The sequence below is a fragment of the Podarcis bocagei genome (assembly GCF_964188305.1).
Source record: "Podarcis bocagei genome assembly, chromosome: 1".
In the NCBI taxonomy this organism is placed as follows: Eukaryota; Metazoa; Chordata; class Lepidosauria; order Squamata; family Lacertidae; genus Podarcis; species Podarcis bocagei.
The window spans coordinates 173,122-198,685 of NC_138125.1; the positions used below are offsets into that span (position 1 = coordinate 173,122).

Below are 25,564 nucleotides of genomic sequence, written 5' to 3' on the forward strand. Positions count from 1 at the left end.
TGCCTTACCGTGGTTTCATCTGTATTGCGCACCTCCTCTAGCAGCTGCCAGGTAACGGATGCCCGGTTGGAGCCCTCTGCCTCCCTGGCTTCTACCAAGATCACTCTGGTGCCCATGGAGAACATCCCACAGGTCCTGGCGACTGTGATGGCTGTCTGAAGATTGTCACCTGGAAGCGAGGGGAAGGAAGAAGGTCTGTGAGGCTGTTTGTGGGGCTCATTTGCCCCCAGGATCTCCAAAACCACACCTGCCCTTCTGCACACCCAAAGGGACTTTGGGCTTCTGTGTATTGAAAAGCAGCAATCCTATCACTCCCATTGCCAGTAACTAACTGAAGGTCTCCTATTGAAAGCCCAAAGGCCGCTGGGACTTCTCGCATCCTGATTTGCTGATAGGGTGTTGACACGTCTCGCCATTCATCATCCATTCACCTCACATTTTTCAATGCATTTTGCAGTCACTTTCCAAACAGGAAGAAAAGTGTGTTTCTTTGCGGCTCTGGGCCAAGAGAGAACTTCCCTCTGCTTAAAATGTGCACACCCGCATCCCACAAAATACTGGCAGTCTGCAGGTGGCCGAAAACACTTGAACCGAACCCCCCTTTTGGACCACCATCTTGTTTCTATTCGACACCATCCAGAATGGCTTAATCGGTTAGGAGAATCGGACTCGATAGCTCAAACGCTGCATGCATTTAGCCAAAGGTTTGCAAATGCCAGTATCCAATCACAAAAGGAGAAGAAAAGCATCATTTCTTGGGAAATTTGTCAACTACATTGCACTTCCAGCCTGCCCCCACCCCTGCCTATGATTTTTAGAGAGACTGAGCCCCACGTATGTTTGCATCAATAAAGGCCTGATCTTTCCCCCCTCCCCCCAGTTAAAGCTTTTGGGAAACCCCAGTGAGGGAGAACCCTTTGCAAACCCTTCACAAACACACAACCAAGAGGCTCCCCCCCCCGCAACCTACCTACCTGTGACCATGACGCTGCGGATGCGAGCAGAGCTGAGTTCTTCCAGGACAGCCGGGGTCTCCATCTTCAGCCGATTCTCCATGACCAGGAGACCCAAGAAGGTCAGGCCGGACTCCAGCTTGTCTCTGGGTGGCAAGAGGGGAGAGTGAGGGGCTTCTGAAGGGGCCCAGAGGAGCTGCTGGACCCAGAGAGGCCTGGGGGCTGCTCTGGAGCACAGCTTTAGGTGGCCGGCCCCACAGAGAGTCCTCTATGAAGCCGCCCCCCATTATGCCTCTGGCTGCCAGTGAGGCTCATCCACGTTATAAGAAAAATACTGCCAACCGCCTCAGCGTCTCACTGGCTCACTCGCCCCCGAACTCGCAGTGCAGAGCCACCCGCAGCAGAAGAGCCCACCACAGCGCTCCAACTGACGGATGGGCTCTTCCCCAGACCCAACTCTCGGGCCCTGGACTCTCAGCCTGGTGCCCCTGAGATCGCAGCACCCCTAGTGCCTGTGGGTAAGACGCCCTGCTCAGTTCCTGACTCCAGGTCACAGGCTCACCCTCTTCATACACAGATACGCCCTCAAGACAGGATTTGTGAGCAAAGAGGCAGTGGGGAGGCTTTTCCCATTTCCTTCCTCCTTGCAGAGAAACATTTCAGGTCCATTTGGAAGAGTCAAAATGGCTTCAGGATTTCTCTCCTGTTCTATTTCAGGCACGTAGTTTATATACTTATGTGTCTGCCCTGTAAATTTATGAACATATGATTTATATATATGAGACCTTAGAATTCCTACAACACTTACCTTTTGGCCCTGCTCTTTCCATGCTTAAAAGTTCTGTGTCTGAGGGCTGATGGGGTCCCCCCCACACACACCCTGGAGTTTTCCCTGCAAAAATTGGCTCTATAAAGTCCAGTCGGTGCAAATGTCAATTTGGGTTTTCTGCAGATTGCTGTTTGCGCCAACTGACCTTCAAAATGCATGTTTTTGTGGGGCTCCAGAACAGGAAGCAAGGTGTGGGGGAGGGGGGCGTGCAGACCCTGAGCCTTAAACTGCAGACCCTGCCTGGAAATTGCGGCAGAAAGGTAAGTGGTGATGACCCCTGACACGGAAAGGAGATGACTGCGCTCTTGATAATGAACGATATAAATTGAGCCCCTGCCTGGTGGAGTCAGGCCAGCATCAGCCCCGGGGGCCCAACCTCAGCCAGCCTTACCTTTCCAAGTTGTCCAGGTTGACGCCCCTGTTCAGACGGAGCTCCTTGTGAGCCAGCGCAATGACGCGGAAGCCTTGAGACGTGAAGCACTTCAGCTCCCTGTGGAAGTTCTTTGGGACTGCCGGGCGGGGGGGAGAGAAGAGAGGCGCCAGTCAAAGAGCAGCAGAGGGGCTAACCAAGGATCTGCTTGTTTAAAATAATAATGATTTAATAATAATTTATTATTTATACTCCACCCATCTGGCTGGGTTTCCCCAGCCACTCTGGGTGGCTCCCACAAAATGTTAAAAGCACAATAAAACATCAAACCTTAAAAGATTTCCTAAACAGGGCTGCCTTAAGATGTCTTATGAATGTCAGGTAGTTGTTTATTTCCTTGACATCTGATGGGAGGGCCTTCCACAGGGCGGGTGCCACTACCGAGAAGGCCCTGTGCCTGGTTCCCTGCAACCTCGCTTCTCGCAGGGAGGGAACCGCCAGAAGGCCCTCAGAGATGGATGTTTAAAACGGCTCCCCCTGAAGTCTGACCCAGCTGTTTTGAGGAATATTAATTGTGCATTTGTACAAATGTGATTTTTTTAAAAAAGAAAAGCTTTAGGGTTTCATCTCACGGCACACTTAGGGGTTTCTAAGTCTGCAAAATAAGTCAATAAGACGACTGGCGGGGAATTCTGGTGTTTCCAGAAGCCAAGTGCATTGGTGGCACCTGGAGATGCATCTTTACAGCATCAAGCACCATCCTATATCATAATTAACATCATTATTTATTACATTGATATACCTCCCTTTCATCTGAAGAACACAGGGCGGCTTGCGGTATAAATGGGTCCCGGAAACCTTAACTGAGCGGGATGCATCCAGAAGGGTGCATGAGAGCTGCTGTGAGCGTACAACTGGAAGTCTTTGGTGTTCCTTGGAATGTGTGGATGCTGGGGAGAGAGAGAACAGGAAGGCCTCCATCCCTCCCTGCCTCCTACAAGGACATGGATGCCGGTGGCACTGTGGTCTAAACAACTGAGCCTCTTGGGCTTGCCGATCAGAAGGTTAGTGGTTCGAATCCCCGTGACGGGGTGAGCTCCCATTGCTCTGTCCCAGCTCCTGCCAACCTAGCAGTTTGAAAGCACACCAGTGCAAGTAGATAAATAGGTACTGCTGTGGCAGGAAGGTAGACTGAGTTTCCGTGTACTCTGGTTTCCGTCACGGAGTCCCGTTGCACCAGAAGCGGTTTAGTCCTGCTGGCCACATGACCCGGAAAGCTGTCTGTGGACAAATGCCAACAATGTTTAGACGACACGATGACCATATACATACATAATAGACAATCTTTATAGAATTCCTTCAAACAATAACAAGTTCAAAATGAAATCTTAGACTCAAAGTCTCTGAAAGTCTTTAAATGAAGAGAGGTACCAAACTTTGTACAATGAAAGATAAGCTGTGAAGCTTTGTGTATTCAGCAAATATAATGTCCAACACTGATGAGAATAGGAAGAATGGCAGATGAAAATGATGGACTACATGGAGTTGGCTGACCTTACTGGAAGAATCCGCGACCAGAAAGAAGAGGAATACCAAGAAGAGTGGAAGAAATGTAAAGACTATTTGAATAAATATTGTAATATTAAAAATTAGAAATTACTTGAAAGTACCAAATAGGCCTAGGATTAAATTAGGAATTAGTTAAATAAATGAGATCTAGAACTTTAAGAAAAATTAAGAAATTTAATTTTAATTGGAATATTTTGTTTTATTAATGATATTAGAAAACTGCTACATTCAAATACAAGGAAATTCAGATGGGAGGGCCCAGAGGAAGTCAAAAACATGTTTATGAGGTTAGAAGTTTAAATAACCAATTAATTTGTGTTGTTTAGGTGTTTGTTGTTATGTTTTATATTTTCTTTTTTGCTTATATTTGTGATTCTGTTTCTTTTTTCTTTGTTGCAGTATGTGTTATATTTGTAAGAAACTTAATATTTTTTTTTATTAAAAAAAAAAACACTGATGGGAATAACGCCGCCGGATCGCTAGTCAGCATTGTTTATGGTCAGAACTACAACGGTATCTGATCGTCTTCGAACCTCCGACTTTATTTGGACATTATATTTGCTGAATACACAAAGCTTCACAGCTTATCTTTCATTGTACAAAGTTGGGCACCTCTCTTCATTTAAAGACTTTCAGAGACTTTGAGTCTAAGATTTCATTTTGAACTTGTTATTGTTTGAAGGAATTCTATAAAGATTGTCTATTATGTATGTATATGGTCATCATGTTGCCTAAACATTGTTGATGTTCTCTTTTGCAACACAGGGTTGATGTTCTCTTTTGCAACACAGGGGTTTGTTTGGATACTTATTGTGGAAAAACGCCACCTCTCTCAGCCTGAAAGCGAGATGAGAGCCGCAACCCCACAGTTGCCCTTGACTGGACTTAACCGTCCAGGGGTCCTTTACCTTTTTTACCTTACAGGGACATGGATCTTGGGGCCTTACCGGTGTTGGTTTTGCAAAAGCCGGCCACCGTCTCCGGGGCTCCCTTCATGTAGAGGTCATAGACGTCCTTCCCAATCTCTTGCGTGATGACAGACATCCTCAGCAGAGAGGAGGAGAAGGGAAACTGGTGCAGGATCGCGATGCCTTCCAAGGGGGCCTGGGAGTGGCGGGAACAGAAGGCTCCTAGTGGGAGGTCTCCCCGCAAGTGGGTGGCTTCTATTCAGCACCATGACACCCAAGGCATCTACGTAGGGGCTGAACAAGGAGGCACGACGAGGGCTAGAAACTTGACAAGCTAGATGGTGTGCAGAGGCGGGCGCCCGGGATGATCAAGGGTGTGGAAACCAAGACTCGGAACGCTTGAAGGAGCTGGGTATGTTTTGCCTCGAAAACAAGAGACTGCAAGGTGACATGAGAGTTATCTTCCAGTATCTTAAGGGCTGCCCCATGGAAGAGGGAGGCAGCTTGTTTTCTGCTGGTCCAAACTGTAGGACCTGAACCAATGGATTCACATTGCAAGGAAGGAGAATCGGATTAAAGACCAGAAGAACATTCTGACCGTAAGCGCCGTTTGACAGTGGAACGGACTCCCTGTTCTGTTTCTTGAAAGTGGAACCTCAGTTGTCGAACGTAATCCGTTCTGGAAGACTGTTTGACTTCCGAAATGTTCAACAACCGAGGCGTAATTGCCAGTTGGCAAATTCCTTTTTTAAAATGGAGAAACGCGCCTTGGAAGCCGTTTGCCTTCTGAGGCACGTTCGAAAATGGAAGCATTCCCTTCCAGGTTGTTGGCCTTCGGGTTCCGAATTGTTTGGTTTCCAAAGCGTCCAACAACCGAGGTTCCACTGTCTGTGCATAATTATCTGTCTATGTATTTCTAATAGTATAACTAAATCAGTAATTTTTGATATAACTGTAAAAACTACTCTGAAAATTTATTATTCCAAAAATGAAACCTTCATCTGGTTGTAAATATTAAGATTATACCGGCAATAATGAGTCTTTCTGTAAAAAAAATGATTTAAATCATGTCTTACTGACTAGTGATTTAAAATTGTGATTTAAATCGATTTGATTTAAATCAAATCCACCCTGATAAAATTTATACGCCACTTGATGTAAAAAGAACCCCCCTCAGAGCTATTTACAAAGAAGGTAGCAAAATTATCAGTAAGTGAAGTTAACAACAATAATTCCAAGCTTTCAAGAAGTTAAAGTAACAACAGACTGAAAAGCAGAGAGCATCTGCTTGAGTTGATATTCCTGCATTGCAGGGGGTTGGACTAGATGACCCCCCGAGGATCAGAGCTTGAATGCTCCCGCCGTCACTGTGAAGAACGTAGGCTGCCTTGGCTCTCTAGTGACCGCGCAGGGGGAGGAAATATCCGCCTTAACCTGACTGCGCATGTGGGAGGCTGCACTACCACACCCGAACATGCGGCAGCAGCAAAGAGCTGACTTCTCCACCTCCCTGGCAGAGCTTTTCCGATAGGTCAACGGGTTTGGGTCGTCTAGCCAAGAGAGCGTTGCTCTGACCCCGCCAGAGTCCCTGATGGTAGTAGAAACTTTGCCAGGCGCTTTAGGGACAAAACTGCTCAAATTTGCACCCAGACGCTTAGAAAGTTTGCATGAGTTTTAATCTGCTTAATCTGCTTTCCTGTGGCTTTAACTTTAAATGCCTCCTGTACATTATTTTTGACGATAATGTCTTTATCTTTTTTATTAACCGCTTTGAGGTTTTTCTACACTGTAATTTTTACTAATGAAACAATAAATAAAGGAATATTACTGCATCTTGAAGATGTAGAGAAGCTGCATTTTTATTGATCTTGCAGTGGCTTTCAGCCCCATGGACCACCGCATCCTTCTAGAGCATCTCAAGAGGGCTGGGCAGACTGTACATCAGCAGTTTTGCTTCTGCCTCCAGAGCCCTGTCCAAAAAGTAGTCTGGGGAGGCTGGTCCCATGGGAGTTGTCCTGTGGTGCCCTGTAAGGATCCATCTCGTGCCCCACTCTTGAACCTCTTTATGGAGCTGCTGGGAGGTTGGGAGGAAGTTGTTGATACGCAGACGACACCCCACCCTGTCTCTCTGACCTATCTGAATTGGGAGAGGGGGCTGAGATGCTAGAGAGGTGTTTGGAGGCAGCGATGGGCTGGGTGCGGGCCAACAAACTGAAAGTGAATCCTGAAAAGACAGAGGTCTTGTGTGTCCCGAGTTCTCCAGTCCAGGAAGGAGCAGATTAGATTACGGCAATGTGCCCTTACTCGGGTCTGCCCTTGAAGATGGCTTGGAAACATCAACCGACTCAAAATACAGCGCTCAGATTTGCCTTTAGAACTCACACAAGCCCCATTTTAAAACAGCCGCATACAGTCGTACCTTGTTTTGTGACCAGGATCCGTTCCGGAGCTCCAGACACTAGCCGAAACGGACGCAGGGCAAAGCACCACGTCTGCGCTTCTGCACATGTGTGAGTGGCAAACCCGGAAATAACTCGTTTTGGTACTTCTGGGTTTGCCGCAGACATTTGCCAGAATGGACGCTAGACAAGGCGCACATTCACGGAGGTACAGTGGTACCTCTGGATGTGACCGGGATCTGTTCCAGAGCCCCGTTCACATTCAGAAGTGAATGCAACCCAAGTCCGCGCGGGTCACAATTTGACGCTTCTGCGCATGTGCATGATGTCATTTTGACCATCTGCGCATGCACGAGTGGCGAAACCCAGAAGTAACATGCTCCGTTACTTCCGGGTCGCCGCAGCGCGCAACCCGAAAATACTTATCCTGAAGCTACTTCAACCTGAGGTATGACTGTATTACTGTATTAATATCATCAGGCTCCATTTCAAGCACACCCACACATCTTTAAAGCCGCAAATGACTTAGGGCCCAAGTCCGGGAAGCAGAGACCACCTCCTTTCCTAGAGATCCCCTTGGGTGTGAAGATTGGCAGAGGGGAGCCTCTTGGTTAGTCCTGCCACCACCGAAGTTTGGGGTGCCGAAAACCTGGAAGGGGGCCTTCTCTGTAGCAGCCCCCAAAATGTGGACCCCCCCCCCGAGGTGCACCTGACACCTTCTCTGTTCTTTGCCAGGACCCACCCTCTTCCTCTATCTGTAATTTGTTTTCATACTGAATTTTAAAAGGTTGCAGTCCACTCCTGGGACCTGCTAGGGAAGGACAGGGAATCCATTCAGTCCTCACCATCACCTGCCTCTGAACACCAATGGCTGGGAGCACAGTCTTGGGAGAGAGAGATGGTGCTCATGTCTGCCTTGCGGGCTTTGGGGCAACTGACTGAGCCCTGCGGTGCCAGGATGCGAAGGTGCATGGCTCTCAGTCTGCCCTAAAAGAAAACAACCGCCAGCAGCTGCTGCTGGTCCACTGTTCCCCCTGCAGTCGTGCATTTAACTTTTCCTTGTTTAAAATTATCCACAGAAAGTTCTTTCTGGCTTGGTCCTGATCCCTGGGCTTGCCTGTCTCTAAACTGCCTCCTTCCATGCCTCTCAGGTCATGCGTCCATGGCAACAGAAGATCCCTGCTGGCTTTTATGTATTTCTTAAGAGCAGAGGAAGAGCCAATGACCCATCGAGCCCAGAATCCTGTTCTCACAGTGGTCAGCCAGATGCCCCAATGGGAAACCAGAAATTAGGATTCCAATACAAGAGCAAATCTCCCCTTCTGTGGTTTCCAGCAACGGGGATTCAGAAGCATCACTGCTTCCAGTTGTGGAGGCACAGCAGAATCGATAGCCTTCTCCTCCTCCTCCCTAAATCGGTCTTATCCTCTTTTACAGGCATTCAAGCTGCCGGCCATTGCTGCCTCCTGTGGGAGGGAGTCCCATCGTTTAACTATGTGCTACCGACTTTCTTTCGTCTGTCCTGAATCTTCCAGCAAAAACCTCCCCTTTGCCTCCGTCCCGAAGAAGCCCAGAGTAGCAGATGCGCAAATGAAGCTACAAGGCTCCTTTGCCCCAGAAGCTCTTTCACTGAGCGGAGGCTGTGATGCCAGCCACCCCCTGCCTTGCTTGCTCCCCCAGGACAAGAGTGGCAGGATGCTCCGCCAGGGCAGGGGCCGCTCAGGGCAAGGTGCGGCACTTACCTGGCCGGCGTTGCTGTCTGGCTTCACAATGGTGCGGCTCACTTGCAGACTGCCTTTGCTCCCGTCCGAGCTGGACTCCTCCATTTTCTGTAAGAAGGAAGGAGGAGAACACACATTGCGACTGGGAGAGTCTCCAGGACCAGATTAGAGGGTGGCAAAGATGGTGAAGGGTCTGGAAGCTAAGTCTTAAGAGGAATCCTTGAGGGGGCTGGAGATGTTTAGCCTGGCCATCTGTCTTTACATGCTTTGGTTGAGATTCCTGCCTTGCATGGGGTTAGACTAGAGGACCCCTGAGGTCCCTTTCAACTCTATAATTTTCTGTGTCTTTGAAAAGAGGAGACTGAGAGGAGGTCCGTGTTTATGGAAGACAATCTTACTCGGCTATGAGTGATCGAAGAAGAAGAAGAAGAAGAAGAAGAAGAAGAAGAAGAAGAAGAAGAAGAAGAAGAAAGATGAAGAGTCCTCCTGGATGAGGCCAATGGGGACCTATCAAGGGCAATATCCAATTCTCACAGTAGCCAACCAGATGCCTGAAGGAAATCTGCAATCAGGATTCGAACACGAGATCCATGTTCTGCCCTCTTGTGGCTTCCAGAAGCATCGCTGCCTCTCCACCCCCTCCCCAAATCCTGCCAGCCCTTGTGGGGAACGGGTGAAATCTTTCCGTGTTGCCCCGCTGTGCGCTCCCTCCAGGGGCTTTTGCCATGCAGCAGCGGAAGGACAGACACACCAATGGCACGAAATGCAAAAGCAGGTTTAGCTGATACTGGAGCTTGACAGATTATGTTGCAAACAAACAGGAAAAACCATGTTGTGGAGCAAAGCCAGAGGGCCCGAGTTTTGCTCTGCCTGTTAGGAGAGGGATGGAGCTGAGGGGAGGGGACCTCTGGGGCAACATTCCCATGGTCCTCCCTGCTGGAGGTGGCATGAGGACAAGGCCTTTAGCCCCGTGAACGTGCTGCAGAGCGGGACCCCGGTGCCAACCGCATGACCGCAAGGGTCAAGAGCCAGGAAGGGCAGTCTCAAAAATCAAGGTGGAGGGTGATGCAATGTTTATGCCAAAATTCCTCTGACAGTGGAGCAGCCGCTGTGTCCCTGTGCATTCAGGCAACGGCAGAGGAGCTTTGGCATGCCCTAGACTCCTTTCTGAGGAAGCCACGGGCTTTGCACCGCAAACCATAACCACAACCGCTCTGCTGAGTGGAGTGTGTTTGCAAACCACTTTGGTTCCCAGGGCCTCCCTCCATCGCTCAGTCACACAGTCCCAGGGTCCTGGCAGGCCCCCAGTGAGGGTGGCCTTGATTTCAGCAAGGCATGGAAGCAGGAAGTGGACCAGGAGGAGCAGCCAAACACAGGACGACTTGTGCATTCCCCACACTTTGCTAGGCTAGCAAAGTGTGGAGACCCTGGGGGAAACCCAGGATGAACAAGGGCTGCAGATTCTTAGAAGTTTCCATAAAAAAATTCCTTCCAGTAGCACCTTAAAGACCAACTAAGTTAGTTCTTGGTATGAGCTTTCGTGTGCATGCACACTTCTTCAGATATCTTCAGTATCTGAAGAAGTGTGCATGCACATGAAAGCTCATACCAAGAACTAACTTAGTTGGTCTTTAAGGTGCTACTGGAAGGAATTTTTTTATTTTGACTATGGCAGACCAACACGGCTACCTATCTGTAATTAGAAGTTTCCAGTCACTGCAGCCAACTCTTCTTCCTGGAAGCTGTCCCTCCTGGGTGACTGTCGGAGGATAAGAGCCAAAGGCCCCCCTGAGCCATCATCCTGTATCCCAGGGGCCATTCAGATGCCTCTGCAAGCTTCCTCTTCTTTGGAGATCCCTCGTAGCCGAGTAAGATTGTCTTCCATAAACACGGTTTTAACAATGAGTCCGTAAGTGACTGTGGAGGCCAATTCTGGATCCCCACGTCCTTCCACAGGGTAGACATAGGTTTCTGGACGGGAGTTGATCATGGTGTGGATTTGCCAAGCATGCTTTCCTCTTAGCACGTCTCTCCCTTGAGTGCTCACTGGAAGGACAGATCCTAAAGCTGAGACTGCAATACTTTGGCCACCTCATGAGAAGACTCCCTGGAAAAGACCCTGATGTTGGGAAAGATGGAAGGCACAAGGAGAAGGGGATGACAGAGGACGAGATGGTGGGACAGTGTTCTTGAAGCTACCAGCATGAGTTTGACCAAACTGCGGGAGGCAGTGGAAGACAGGAGGGCCTGGCGTGCTCTGGTCCAGGGGGTCACAAAGAGTCAGAACGACTAAATGACTAAACAAAAATTATTATTATTATTATTATTATTATTATTATTATTATTATTATGCCCTGCCTGTGCCTCCCTGCCTTCCGAGCTCTTTCCTGCTCGGCAGCACTGAGCGTGAAAGTCGACTCACCCAGTTGGTGCCCTCAAACATCTTGACATCCAGTGGATCCCCTTGGATCTTCCCGTCCAAGACCAGCAGGGAATGGCAGGTGGCCATGGCTCTGCAGATGGGTCCCCACGGCAGCGGGCAGCCGCTGGAGAAACTGTGCACAGCCTGGAAGCTGGGAGGGAAAGCAGAGAATAAGCCCCAGGTTCCCTCTTGCCAGAGGGAGAAAGAGTCCTGGGTGCCAATTAGCCGCTCTAGCCAAGGGGCGCCTTCAAAACTCTCTCCCAGGCAAATCAGGTACTCTCTATCACATGTGATGGCTATGTAAGAAAATCCAGGTATTTGGGGAGAGCATCCATTCAGAATTACAAAAAAGGTTGGGACTTCCGGGTTGGCGCCATCGCCGAATGGCGGACTCCCTCCGAGCTCCGGAGGGAGTCTGCTCGGCAGGGGCTGGGTCCTACCGCGCCGGCGACGCGGGGACCCTCAAAAACCACGGGCACGGAGCCCGTGGACATGGGGACTTGGCTGGTACCGTCAGCGCCCTCCCGACTCGTGAAGGAGCCTTTTTAAAGGCTACGGATCGGGTGCCAGGGAGCGGCGTGGTACTGTGAGTCTATCGCTTCCCCTGCCAAGCGCAGCCGCATGCCATTCGTCGGAGAGCGCTGGCTTCTTCCATTGGAAATTTGGACATTTAACAACAACCCGTGAGTAATTGGGTAACCGGGTTTAAAAGGAGAAAAAAAAGGAATTTTTTTTCGGATTCGGCACGAGCGGGGGGGGATCTAAAAAGGAAGTCAATCCCCTCCCTGATTGTAAACATGCTAAAACAAGGACTGAGAAACCAAGATCGATTCAGAAGTTTATTGCTGATAAAAAATATCAATTCCACGATGGGATACTACAAGAATTGTGCTGGAGGAGAAAAGTCGAGGGTGAGAGGGAAAAGGCAACCCCCCCCCCCTGGGAACCGGGGCGATTCGGAGAACCTGGCGGAGAGAGATGGAGAGTTTGACAGCTGTCAAAGTAGCTGTCAAATCTTGAGAATACAAAGAGGACTTTGTTACAAGTATTTTGCTGGTTAATTTTGTTACAATTGGATATAAATATGGATACAAAATGTCGGTGGAAAAAAGAAACAACAACTTGACTTTTGGATTAGAGGACACAAAGTTACTGCAACCCCCCTAGAGGGGCTTTGGGACATTACAAGTGGCGTATGTGGAAAACTACTCCGGGATGTGTACTGGTCTTAGCTCCTGGGAAAGTAGCAAAACTGAAATATTGTTTTGTCTACAGAGGTGACAACACAATAGAATCTTTCTATTGAAGCAAGGTAGGAACTGGACGTAAGTTTTTGTTCCTGAATAACAAACCTCTGTAGAGATACTAGATTTCAGAATAAGAATGGTTTTGTAGCTGAACAAGACAGAAACCTGAGAAAGTAAGAAACAAAAGAGCAAAGGACCAACTACGCCACGGAAAGAACAATGGGAGGAGCAACAATGACCAAGGGAAATTAAAGGCCTCTATTAGACTGGATTTTTGAAATTAAACATTATCAAAACAAGCAAATTCAAAGAAAACCAGCAAGATGGATTGAGGAAAATTTGGCTGTGGACTTGAGACCTCCAGGCCGACAACATACAGACTGATGGACATGGGGAATCCAAACCGGGGAAGGGAGGGGGAATTCTAGAATCCAAAGGCTATGTAACCAACTTTTGGAATCTTCTTCTATCTTCTATCTTTTATCTTTCTATATAACTTTGGTATTTTGATTTAACATGTTTTGGAAAAAAAAGGGGGAATTCGTGGAAGGAAACGGGGCAGATCTTGGGGGAAAAATCTTTGTTCTATTTTGTTAAAGATGAGGAGTGATGTTAAGATTGTAATTTAAATTGGCTAATAGGTACAACATATTAGGTTTAAATTGGGAATGAGAACTTGTGGAACCAACGTAGGGAAAGGGGAATACAGTCGGGAGGGGAAGGAGGGAGTCCCAGAAACAAGGTTATGAAAATAAGGGTTTAAAATTGGTCTTTCTTTTTCTTTCTTTTCTTTATCTTTTCTATTTTTTCTATCCTGTTATTATTGGAAATTTTAATAAATATGATTATAAAAAAACAAAAACAAAAACAGAATTACAAAAAAGGTTAAAGATCTCTGTTAACAGAAAACCAGAAGCTTATCTGCTGGGAATTATAGATTTGGATATCCCGCAAAAAACCCCGAAGGGTATCTTTTTATATGCTACAGTTGCAGCAAGAGTTCTTATTGCTGCAAAATGGAAGAGTGATAAAATCCCCTCTATTCGTTAATGGATTAAAAAATTGACAGAATATGCAGAGTTAAATAGTTTATCAGAAAAATAAAGAATAAACCAAAATGGGAGGTCTTTAAAGTGCATTTGAAAAATAATTACAGGAGTTTAAATTCTGTCGCAGCGTTCGAGTAATTTCAGTAGTAGCTTTAAGAAAGACACCAGATTTAAGATAAATTAAGAATTAGTCAAATTAGGATAAAAGTGTGTATTGGCAACAAGCAAGATATAATTGAAATAAGGAACAGATGGCAGGTCGGGTCTATAGTTCAAAGACCAATTTTTGCTTCATTGCTTTGTAAATAATATTGTGTTCATTTTCATTTGTGTTTCTGTTTTTCTTCTTTGCTTTCTTCTTGGTGTATCAATAATAATAATAATAAAAAACTCTCTCCCAAAACATGGCAGGCATTGCTTTGGCTCCAGGATCTGCAGTCCAAGTGGACAGGAGGAGTCTGAAAGGGTTGTCTGGAGCAGCAAGGCTGCCAGGGGGGAAGCAGAAGCCCGTCTTTGGGTTTAAGGCGAAGGGCTGCCCCACAGCAGAGTTTACTGCACAGTTGCAGCTCTTTGAAAGCCTATTTCATTTGCCTTGTCCGCCCTCCTGCTGGTATCCTCCTTGAAAAGGCAGATTGCCCAATCTGGGGATAATCCAATCCATTTGTTAATTGATTTGTTTCGTAAAATTTGTACATTGTTTTATTGCAAAAAGCAAGAACAGCAAACCCTCAAAGTGGTTTATGATAAGATAAGACTGGAGGTCAGGGGCGAGAAAAAGGGAGCAGTAAAAATGAAGTTTAGTCCTCCCACAGGTCAAGGAAGGATGCAAAATGTCTGCTTTCCCCAATGGAGAGATTTCCCTGAATCAGAGGCTCAGAAATGCTGATGTTCTTGTTGTTTCAGCATTTTAACGTTTTGAAGTATGTTTTGAATTATTGTAATTTTTTCTTGATTTTCTTGTTTTCGTGGAAGCAGCCCCAAGGGTCATCTAGTCCAACCCAAGAATCCTTTCCCCTCCTGCAGTTTCCAGCAACCAGTATGCTGAAGCGTTCCTGCCTCCAGCTGTGCTACCCGACCAGAAACCTTTCCATCTCTCTCTTTCTCGCTGGTCTCCCAGGAAGAAGGAGGTCCTGCATCCTTCTGGCTTCCAGGGAATGATCCCCACCTGCTCCTCCAAGTTAGGGGGAAGTAAGTCAGGAGGAAGGCTCTTGGAGACCTAAATCCGTCTTTTAGTCATTGCTCACCCCCTCCGCACCCATCTTTACTACACAAACAATCGGCCCTTGTTGGAAACTGTCAACAAAACTTCCTTAATCCTTTTGTTCCAGAGGCCAAACCCACAGTGGCTCCTTCAGAACAAGATTTAGGGCAGTGCAGGTGGTTCCCCCCCCCCCAGGCGCTGAGTCAAGGGGGCATAGGAGGAAGAGGAGGAGGAGGAGAGGAAGGAGGAGCAGGAGGAGGAGGAGGAGGAGGAAGAAGAAGAGGGAGGAGGAGAGGGAGGAGGAGGAAGGAGGAGGAGGAGAGGAAGAAGGAGGAGGAGGAAAGAAGAAGAAGAAGAAGAAGAAGAAGAAGAAGAAGAAGAAGAGGAGGAGGAGGAGGAGGAGGAGGAGGAGGAGGAGGAGGAGGAGAAGAGGAGGAGGAGGAGGAGGAGGAGGAGGAGGAGGAGGAGGAGGAGGAGGAGAGGAAGGAGGAGCAGGGAGGGAGGGAGGGAGAAGGAAGGAAGGAAGGAAGGAAGGAAGGAAGGAAGGAAGGAAGGAAGGCAGAAACTGTACTCAAAGAAAGATTATTGTGCTGCTGGACTAGATGGGCCGTTGGCACCTTAAACTTCTGTACTGTATTTAAGAAGTGAAAGACTTCTGAAATGAATCTTCTGCCATCCCCAAAGCAGGCGCTGCCAAGAGGACTAAACCTTCCACTGTTCTCTGCTGCCGGAGTCTGCAGAGGAGCAGGGCTGGCTTGCTAGATTTCCCCGAAGCCTCTCCTTGGCAGCAGGAAGCTGGATAGCAGCAAACCACACACCCCTCTGGGGCTGGAGCCAAGCAGAGCCAGCACCTTGTGCCTGAGGCTTTGCAACTGTTATGTACTGAGTTGAATAGGATCCAAACTGCAGCAGTCTGATTGGTCCTAGAACAATAGGATTCAGAATGCAGCAGTCTGATTGGTCCTAGAACAATAGGATTCAGAATGCAGCAGTCTGATTGGTCCTAGAACAATGCAGCAGTATGATTGGTTGGCAGGAACCACCCAATCCTGCTCCAGATAGAAGTGAATCCACAACCTGATTGGCTTACAGTAGAATTCCGGAATTAGCCAATCATGTGCAGCCCATTGTGTAAATAATGTATATAAAGCAGATACTGTGAGGGGACTTTCATTCATTCCTCCTCACCACTATGAGCTGAATAAAGAGCATGAAATCACTTTGCGACTCTGAGTATATTTCAGCAACCCCCTTGGCTGGACAGCGCTTCTTCATTAATCTCTTACTTAAAAGGAATTTAAGTAAGTATTCAGGTTTACTTAAAAGGAATTTTCTGGCCACCCCGGGGAGTTGGACTAGATGATCACTGGGATACAACAACCACAACCCCAACTTCCCTTTGCAACGCTACCATTCTAGGGGGCTTACCTCCTCTTTTCGCAGGGGACAGCGCCCCACAGATCCAGGCCATCTTCTGTCAGCGTGCCAGTCTAGGTGGGGGGAAACAGACACAGGGCATCCCTGGTCAGAAGGCAGAGGCCCCGATGCTCAGCTCAGGTGCCGCAGGGCAGCTCAGGCACAGATCTCCTTGCGGGTGGGTGAAGGCAAGGGATGGACCCACAAAGCGGGGAGGGGGGCAGAGAGAGACAGGAAGGCCCCTGGGGGAACCGGGAAGCTCTCCGTGGGGCGCAGAGCTTCCTTCTTCCTTGCCCAGTGGAAGCCCAGCCCCTGGGTGCCGCTGAGCCTTGATGAAAGACTTCCTGAGGACTAGAAACATCCCAGGAATGAAAGCGCTGGAGACGTGAAGCATCCTTGGCACCCACAGGCTGCCTCTGGGGGTTTCCAAAGGCCTCAAGGCAGTTGCCCCTGAATGGGGCAACTGTGCCCCGGAAGGACCAGGTGCGCAGCCTGGGAGTCATTTTGGACTCACAGCTGTCCATGGAGGTGTAGGTCAATTCTGTATCCAGGGCAGCTGTCTACCAGCTCCACCTGGTATGCTGGCTAAGACCCTCCCTGCCCGCAGACTGTCTCACCAGAGTGGTGCATGCTCTGGTTATCTCCTGCGTGGACTACTGCAATGCACTCCACGTGGGGCTACCTTTGAAGGTAACCCAGAAACTACAACTAATCCAGAATGCGGCAGCTGGACTAGTGACTGGGAGCGGCCGCCGAGACCACATAGCACCGGTCTTGTAAGACCTACACTGACTCCCAATATGTTTCCAAGCACAATTCAAAGTGTGGGTGCTGACATTGAAAGCCCTAAACGGCCTCAGTCCAGTATACCTGAAGGAGCGTCTCCACCCCCATCGTTCAGCCCAGACACTGAGATCCAGCTCTGAGGGCCTTCTGGCGGTTCCCTCATTGCGAGAAGCAAAGCTACAGGGAACCAGGCAGAGGGCCTTCTCGGTAGTGGCACCCGCCCTGTGGAACGCCCTCCCACCAGATGTCAAAGAGATAAACAACTACAGTGGTGCCTCGCAAGACGAAATTAATTCGTTCCGCAAGTTTTTTCTTCTTGCGAGTTTTTCGTCTTGCGAAGCACGGTTTCCCATAGGAATGCATTGAAAATCAATTAATGCGTTCCTATGGAGACCGCCTTCAGACCAGGTCCAGGGACAGTCTGTCCCCAGACCTCTTCTGAAGGCTGGCGGGGGAAGAAGGACTTTTCTCCCCACCGCCAGCCTTCAGAACAGCCTTCTGAAGGCTGGCGGTGGGAAGAAAAGCCCTTGTCCCGCCGCCAGCCTTCAGAAGAGTTCCCGGAGGGCTGCCTAGGCTGCGGATAGCAGCCTGCTGCCCGGTGCGAGGCAGACATCTGCAGCTTGGGGTGCCCTGCAGGACTTCCCCGCAGGGCTCTCCAAGCTGCGGATAGGCGCAGCAGGCTGCTATCTGCAGCTTGGAGAGCCCTGCGGGGAAGTCCTGCAGGGCTCCCCAAGCTGCGAATGTCTGCCCCGCGCGAAGGGCGCTCTGCTTAACAGCGCCCCTTGTGCGGGGCAGCAGGCTGCTATCCGCAGCTTGGAGAGCCCTGCGGGGAACTCCTGCAGGGCTCCCCAAGCTGCGAATGTCTGCCCCTCGTGCGGGGCAGCAGGCTGCTATCCGCAGCTTGGAGAGCCCTGCGGGGAAGTCCTGCAGGGCTCCCCAAGCTGTGAATGTCTGCCCCGCGCGAGGGGCGCTCTGCTTAAGAGCGCCCCTCGCGCGGGGCAGCATGCTGCTATCCGCAGCCTAGGCAGCCCTCCGGGAACTCTTCTGAAGGCTGGCGGGGGAGAAGGGCTTTTCTTCCCACCGCCAGCCTTCAGAACAGCCTTCTGAATGTTGGCGGTGGGGAGGAAAACCTTCCTCCCACCACAAATCTTCAAAACAGGTCCGGGAACAGAGGAGAAGCGCTGCGCGCCTTCCCCTCTGTTCCCGGACCTGTCCTGAAGGCTTGCGGTGGGAGGAGGGCTTTCCTCCCCACCGCCAACATTCAGAATGCTGTTCTGAATGTTGGCGGTGGGGAGGAAAAACCCTCCTCCCACCGCAAGCCCCGGGAACAGAGGAGAAGCGCTGCGCGCCTTCTCCTCTGTTCCCGGACCTCCCACTACAAGCCTTCAGGACAGGTCTGGGAACAGAGGAGAAGGTGCGCTGCGCTTTCCCGCTGTCCCAGGAGATTTCCCTATGGGCTTTCGTCTTGCGAAGCAAGCCCATAGGGAAATTCGTCTTGCGAAGCCTCTAAAAATCGGAAAACCCTTTCGTCTTGCGGGTTTTTCGTTTAGCGAGGCATTCGTCTTGTGGGGTACCACTGTACCTGACATTCATAAGACATCTTAAGGCACCCCTGTTCAGGGAAGTTTTTAATGTGTGACATCTTAGTGTATTTTCGGTCTTTGTGGAAGCTGCCCAGAGTGGCTGGGGAAACCCAACCAGATGGGCGGAGTACAAATAAATAATAATAATAATAATAATAATAATAATAATTATTATTATTATTATTATTATTATTATTATTATTATTATTATTATTATTATTATTATTATTTCAGTCATTACTACCATCCTGTAAGGAAGGCAAGGGCTATTCTTGTGTTGCAAATGGGGAGGGGAGAGAGCCCTGCTGGGGGCTGCATTTGAAAGGGGCTGCCCAGCTCCCACTTCAGCTCAACCCCCCCACCCCACATCCCGGTTTGAGAATTTCCTTCTGCTGAGTCAGACAGGGACTCCATCTAGCTCAGGACTGTCTCTCCTGACTGGCAGCTGTGGCTCTTTAGGGCTGAGGCAGGGAGTCTATCCCAGCCCTGGGAGGGGGGGGGGAGAGAATTGAACCTGGGATCTTTGCATTGCAAGGTAGAGCCTTTACCACTAAGCCATGGGTAGGCAAATTAAGGCCCAGGGGCTGGATGCGGCCCAATTGCCTTCTAAATCCGGCCCACGGACGGTCTGGGAATTAGTGTGTTTTTACATGAGTAGAATGTGTCCTTTTATTTAAAATGCATCTCTGGGTTATTTGTGGGGCATAGGAATTCATTCATTCTCTCCCCCCCCCCCATATATAGTCCGGCCCACCACAAGGTCTGAGGGATGGTGGACCGGCCCACGGCTGAAAAAGTTTGCTGACCGCTGTACTAAGCCATGGTCCCTCCTGGGGCCTGAGGTAGAAATTCTGTAAAACCCATTACCAGCAAGGCCAGAGTCACGTACCTAAGAGTGCAGCCAGACCCACAAACTGTTAATGCTTGAAGGTTAGGAATGAGAAACAACTTCTGATAAGGAACAAGAAGGGCTCTGCATGTACATTTTTTTTTTTTTAAGGGGGTAGAGAAAGTGTTTCCAAGGACTGGTTGGATGAGAGATGGTGGGGTGGCAGACAGCAGTTGGGGAGAGGATGAAACAGCCATAATGATGTACCGTATTTTTCGCTCCATAGGGTGCACTGGACCATAGGGTGCACCAAGTTTTTGGGGGGGGAATAAAGGGGGGAAAATAAAGGGGGGGAACCTCTCCAGCCGGGAGAGGCTGCGCACGGCTTTGGCAGAAGCCAAGACAGCAAGGGGGATGGATCCCACTCGCTGTCTTGGCTTCGTTTTTAGTCGCGGGGCTGGGGTGGGGGAAGCCCGAGCTTCCCCCAGCCCCAGCCCCCAGAACAGGTCCGGGAGCGATGGCAAGGTTGCATGCAGCTCCTGGAGCTTGAGGGGCTGGGGGCGCGCTCCGAAGCCTTGCGGATAGCTGCCTGAAGCCCGGGGAGCACAGCGGGAGTTGCCGCTGCACTCCCCGGGCTTCAGGCTGCAGGCTGCTATCCACAAGCCTTCGGAGCATGGCGGGAACTCCTGCTGTGCTCCGAAGGCTTGCGGATAGCTGCCTGAAGCCTGGAGAGCGAGAGGGGTCAGTGCGCACCGACCCCTCTTGCTCTCCAGGCTTCAGCGAAAGCCTGCATTCGCTCCACAGGACGCACACACATCTCCCCTTCATTTTTGGAGGGGGGAAAGTGTGTCCTATAGAGCGAAAAATATGGTATATTTTTCCTATAAAGTTTGTGTCCTAGGGCAAAGTGTACTCACTGGGCTCTACCCTGTAATGCATTGGCAAAAGCAGTGCCTGAAACCCAAATTACCGCATTACCAGAACCAAAGGATTCAAACTACAAGGAAAGAGATTGCAAGTTGAGATGAGGAAGGTGATGGTCTCTCCTTCCTTGGGGGCTTTCAAGCAGACTTGGGGTGTCCCTCCATCAGAGATTGAGGCAGATGGTCCTTAGGATCCCTTCCAACTCTCCCGTTTTATGACAAAGTCTGACCAATTTGGACTTTGAAACGCCAAGGGCATTCCCCAGAGACGGCACCTTGTCGAAGCACACCAGGTTGATCTGCCCACAGATGTTGATCCTCTGAGGGCTGATGCAGAAGATCTTCTTCTTCTTCAGCCTCCTCTGGGCGTAGACGATGCCGGTGGTCAAGGCGGCCGGAATGGCCGGAGGGACCGCGGCCGTCATGAGGAGGAGCGCCATGGTCACCGTGTCCGAGGCGGGTTGCTGGGAGGGCACAAACACACACCAGACAGATGTGGTCAGCGGGTCGGCCATGCACCTCTGCCTTAAGGGGCTCGATCCAAGCCCCCCGCCCAGCCCCATCTATTGATTTATTGCATTCACACCCCACCTTTTCCTCCAGGCTACTCAAGGAGGCAGAGAGAAGGTTCCAACCAGTGGGCGTCACGGCCCAATGGGGATTTGGATCCTAGCCCAGCACTCTAACCACTAGACCGTGCTGTCTCTCCGAGACTCACCTTGTGGCTCACAAACACCCCGATGCTGTAGACCACCCCCAGGATGCCAATGAGAGCCAGGCCCACGATGAAGCAGAAGGCCTCTCGGTAGAGGCGGAAGTTCAGGGGCTTGGGGTAAAGGATGGACCTCACCAGGTCTCCCTTGGCGGTGTTGAAACCTGCAGCAAAACATGGCATGGGCAAAACTCGAACGCAGGACACAGACTCGGCCCAAAGAGTTTCCCCCACACCTTATCCTTTGGCTTCCTAGAGAACTTGGCATCCAAGGTAAGAGCCCCACATTCCATTCTTCTTGTGCTTGGATTTAGTCTGTGATCCTCTGCGTGCTTACTCGGGAGGAAGCTCCACGGAGCTCAAACGCAGCTGGCCATCTGTCAGGGGCTTGGACCAGACGACCCCCCGGGATCCCTTCCAACTCTGCAGTTCAGTGATTCTAATAAAAGTGCCTAGGACTGGATGACTTATGGCTTTGGAGTGTGTAAGATGGCATGTGCCTGCGGTCCCAGAAACAGCCTCATATAAAACTAGCTCTAAGCACAATGACTTGGAAGGAACCCAGAGGGCAGGCACACTTTCCCAGCAAGAGCACCATAGAGTGAGGAGGGACCCCGAGGGTCCTCTAGTCCAGCCCCCTGCAATGCAGGAACCTCGGCTAAAGAATCCCTGAGAGACGGCTGTCCAAGCTCCGCCTCAAACCCTCCAAGGAAGGAGAGGCCACCACCTTCCGAGGGAGACTCTTCCATTCTGGAAGAGCTCTCACCCTCCAAAAGTTCTTTCTGTGATTGAGCCGGGACCCCCTTTCTTGCAGCCTAAATCCTTTGGTTCAGCTTCTAGTCTCTGGAGCAGCAGAAAGAAGGTTTGCTCCTCCTTCCAGATATTGGTAAGGTAAAGGTAAAGGTAAAGGGACCCCTGACCATTAGGTCCAGTCGTGGCTGACTCTGGGGTTGCGGTGCTCATCTCGCTTTACAGGCCAAGGGAGCTGGCGTTTGTCCGCAGACAGCCTTTGGGTCATGTGGCCAGCAGGACTAATCCGCTTCTGGCGAACCAGAGCAGCGCACGGAAACGCCGTTTACCTTCCCGCCGGAGCGGTACCTATTTATCTACTTGCACTTTGACGTGCCTTTGAACTGCTAGGTTGGCAGGAACAGGGACTGAGCAATGGGAGCTCACCCCGTCACAGGGATTCGAACCGCCGACCTTCTGATCGGCAAGTCCTAAGCTCTGTAGTTTAACCCACAGTGCCACCCGCGTCCCTCTCCAGATATTGGAAGAGAGTGCTAATCCTCTTGCATGATAACCAGCCATAGGGAGGCAGGTGGGGAGAGCCCACAGAGTGGGCTGTGGGGGGCCAGACATGCATCTCCCACAATAATAACAACAACAACAACTACTACTACTACTACTACTACTACTACTACTACTACTACTTATTTATTTATACTATGCCTACCTGGCTGGGTTTCCCCAACTACCCTGGGCAACATACAGCCCAGAATCAAATTTAAAATATTGACAGATGCTAAAGAAAGAGGGGGTTTTGCCCTGCCGGACTTGAAATTGTATTATGAGGCAGCAGCATTTTGCTGGCTGAAAGAATGGATGCTCCTCGAAAACACAGACATCTTAGATCTGGAAGGTTTTAACAATGCTTTTGGTTGGCATGCATATCTATGGTATGATAAAGTTAATAGTGCCTTTAAGAATCACATTGTCAGAAAAGCATTGTTTAATTTTTTTCTTCCGGGGGCGGCGCGAAACTGTAATGGCGGTCCTCTTCGTTCTCTGAAGAGGGGCTCCGCGGAAAAGGGTCGTTCGCTGCGGCATAGCGACGACCCATCAAGATAAACCACGGGTAGAGTGAGCCCGTGGCCGTGGGACTCGGCGGGCACCAGAAGCTGCCCTGAAAACACAGAAGGGACCCCGTAAGGAGACCCGGAGTGAAGGAGGGGTAGCGGTGCTGTGAGTTCATCGCTCTTTCCGCGGAAGTGAAGCCGCGCGGCTGTTACAGATGAGCGCTGATCCTTCTTCCTAAAATCAACACCAAACTGCAAGTAACATACCCGTGAGTAAAGGGGTCAAAATTTGGCAAAGAATTTCGTAAATTTGGCTGAAAGCGGGAGACGAGAAAAGGGAAGTCCGTCTTCCGACATTGCTGACAAGATCAAAGCAAAGTTTTAAAAAGCGGAAAGCGCTTGAAACAGGACTGTGGGAAGCTTTAACTTTTTCGTGCTATCAGATCTGTGTGTTTTCTTCTAAACTGAAGGTGGAAATGGACATTGACTAAAAGAAGTAGTAAATGGGGGTTTTCCTCCTATCTTTTCTTTCCTTCGGGCTGCATTTTTAAGGAGCCAGATCGTCGGGCTGCCAGAGAGGGAGACTGTGTCAAACTGCGGAAACAGTTGCAAAAACTTTGCTGGAACGTAACTGTTACATTTGAGCAGAAAAGACTGGATGGGACACTGTTGCAAGCACCTCTTGTGAAACTTTGTTGAACTATAAAAGGTGCTTTGGGAAACTTTGAGTTTCTGAAGGGACTGTTGGACTATTGAATTTACTGATTTGAAATAATTTGGAACTTTAAATGGCGGATTACTTCCTTCTTTGTCTTTGAAACCTGGTGGCACTCCCCCTACAGGGCTTTCGGATTATAAAATCCTGGGAACTGACTTTTGTTTTGAATTCCACCTCACTGGTTGTTTACCTCTGAATTTGTCTCTCCCATGGAACAATAGACAATCTGACCTTGAACACTGACAGATGTGTAATGAGTGGTGCAGGGAGAACAAGAGCATCTAAAGCTAAGGAATCCAAAGAGGCTAAGGAAAAAGAAAAAGAAAGAAAACCAGCACAATTTGTACAAACAACACTGACCCAAGGACGCCGATCGTCGGTTCCAGCTGTACTGGTGTCTCAGAGGGAAGGGGAAATAACTGAGAAGTCCACTGAAGAAGATATGGCAGCAGGTGGGTCAGATACATTATTAAAACAAATATTGGAGCAACTATCAAGTTTAAACCAGAAAGTGGACGACCAGTCCTTGAAAATAGATAAAGCGACCTCTTCGATTCAAAAATTGACTGAACAAGTTTCCCAGCACACGCAGGCTATAGAGAATTTGCAAGGAGCAACAGCGGAAAATCGGGAATTAGCTGGAGAAGCAATTCAGAAAGTGGGAGCTCTACAAAAAGAAGTTGAAGAAATTAAAGGAGAAGTTAAGCCCCTGCACAAACAGGTGGGTGAACAACAACTTTATCTGTCAATGGTGGAACTGAAAAATTGCGAGAGCAACATCAAATTGAGAGGCATCCCGGAACTCGAGCAAGGAGACCTGATTGGATACTTGACGCAGGAATTTACGAAGTTCTGGGGTTTAAAGGAGGACACAGATTTCAAGATTGTCTCGGCATATAGACTGGGAAGATTGGCAAGGAAAGACAGATCCAGGGACTGTTTGATAATTTTAAGATCAAAGGAAGAGAGAGACAAGATCCTAGGTCTTCACTTTAAAAAAGCAATCGAAATTCAAGATAAAAGGGTGGAAATTTACAGAGATATTCCGAGACAGTTGTTGGACCTTAGAGCCACCTATTCAGAACTAGCAAAATTGCTGAGACACAACGCAATTCCCTATAGGTGGGAGTTTCCACAAGGATTATCCTTTACCTACAAAGAAAGGAAGGTCAAAATTAGAACACCTGAAGATAACCAAAAGTTCCTTCACGACCACGGAGAAGATCTCCAAAAAGGAACAGATTGGCTTCCAACCTTACCAACACCAATACTGCCTGGAGGCGGGCTAACGCCTGCACCCTCGGGATCGGAGTAAAAGGAAGGCACCTCACCCTAAGAACATTTTAATTAGAACAAGATGTCTCTGCAGCTACTTAGTTGGAATATAAATGGCGGGAATTCTCCGGAAAAAAGAAGGAGGATATTTCATATCCTAAAAAAAGAACAATTGGATGTAATATGTCTCCAAGAAACACATGTGACTAGGCTCCACAGGAAAGTATTAATTAACAAAAGACTTGGCCAAGAATTTATTTCATCTGACAAAGTTAAAAAAAGAGGTATCGTAATTTATGCAAAGGAGAACCTGTCACCAAAATTTCTATTTAAAGATGATCATGGAAGAACTCTTGCAATTGAAATTCAAACACAAGGAGAGAAGATTTTGATATTAGGAATTTATGCGCCAAATGATGGAAAATCAGAATTCTACAAGAAGCTGCATGAGACAATGATGGACTATCTGGACTATTCTAACATTATTGTGATGGGAGATATGAATGGGGTGGTGTCAACAAATATGGACAAATCCCAAAATCAAAACTTAACAACAGACGGCAGACTTCCTAAAACTTTTTTTGAAATGACAGACAGTATGGACTTGATTGACATTTGGAGGACAAAGAACCCCTTGGGTAAAGAAGGAACCTTCTTTTCTGAGGCCCATCTGTCATGGACACGAATCGACCAAATTTGGATATCTAGAGGGATGGCACCGAAAACAAGAAAAGTGGAAATCTGCCCAAAAACCTGCTCCGACCATAACGCCTTGAAAATGGAATTGAGACTTACCCCAGCTGGATCCTTCAGATGGAGAATGAATGACACCTTGTTGAGAGATCAAGAGATTGT

At 48.9% G+C, this 25,564-nt stretch overlaps 1 protein-coding gene across 1 annotated transcript in view; it reads right to left on the reverse strand.

Annotated features, from left to right (window-relative positions):
• LOC308587720 (putative cation-transporting ATPase 13A5) overlaps positions 1-25,564 on the reverse strand; it is a 92,644-nt gene that overhangs the window by 23,955 nt on the left and 43,125 nt on the right. Inside the window, exons 12-20 of the mRNA XM_081195481.1 lie at positions 20,924-21,081; positions 20,481-20,669; positions 16,097-16,158; positions 11,172-11,322; positions 8,771-8,857; positions 4,669-4,825; positions 2,174-2,291; positions 975-1,099; positions 9-169 (exon numbers count right to left, since the gene is read on the reverse strand). Of these exons, the coding sequence (XP_081051607.1) occupies positions 9-169; positions 975-1,099; positions 2,174-2,291; positions 4,669-4,825; positions 8,771-8,857; positions 11,172-11,322; positions 16,097-16,158; positions 20,481-20,669; positions 20,924-21,081 (1,208 nt within the window). The remainder of the gene's footprint in view (positions 1-8; positions 170-974; positions 1,100-2,173; positions 2,292-4,668; positions 4,826-8,770; positions 8,858-11,171; positions 11,323-16,096; positions 16,159-20,480; positions 20,670-20,923; positions 21,082-25,564) is intronic.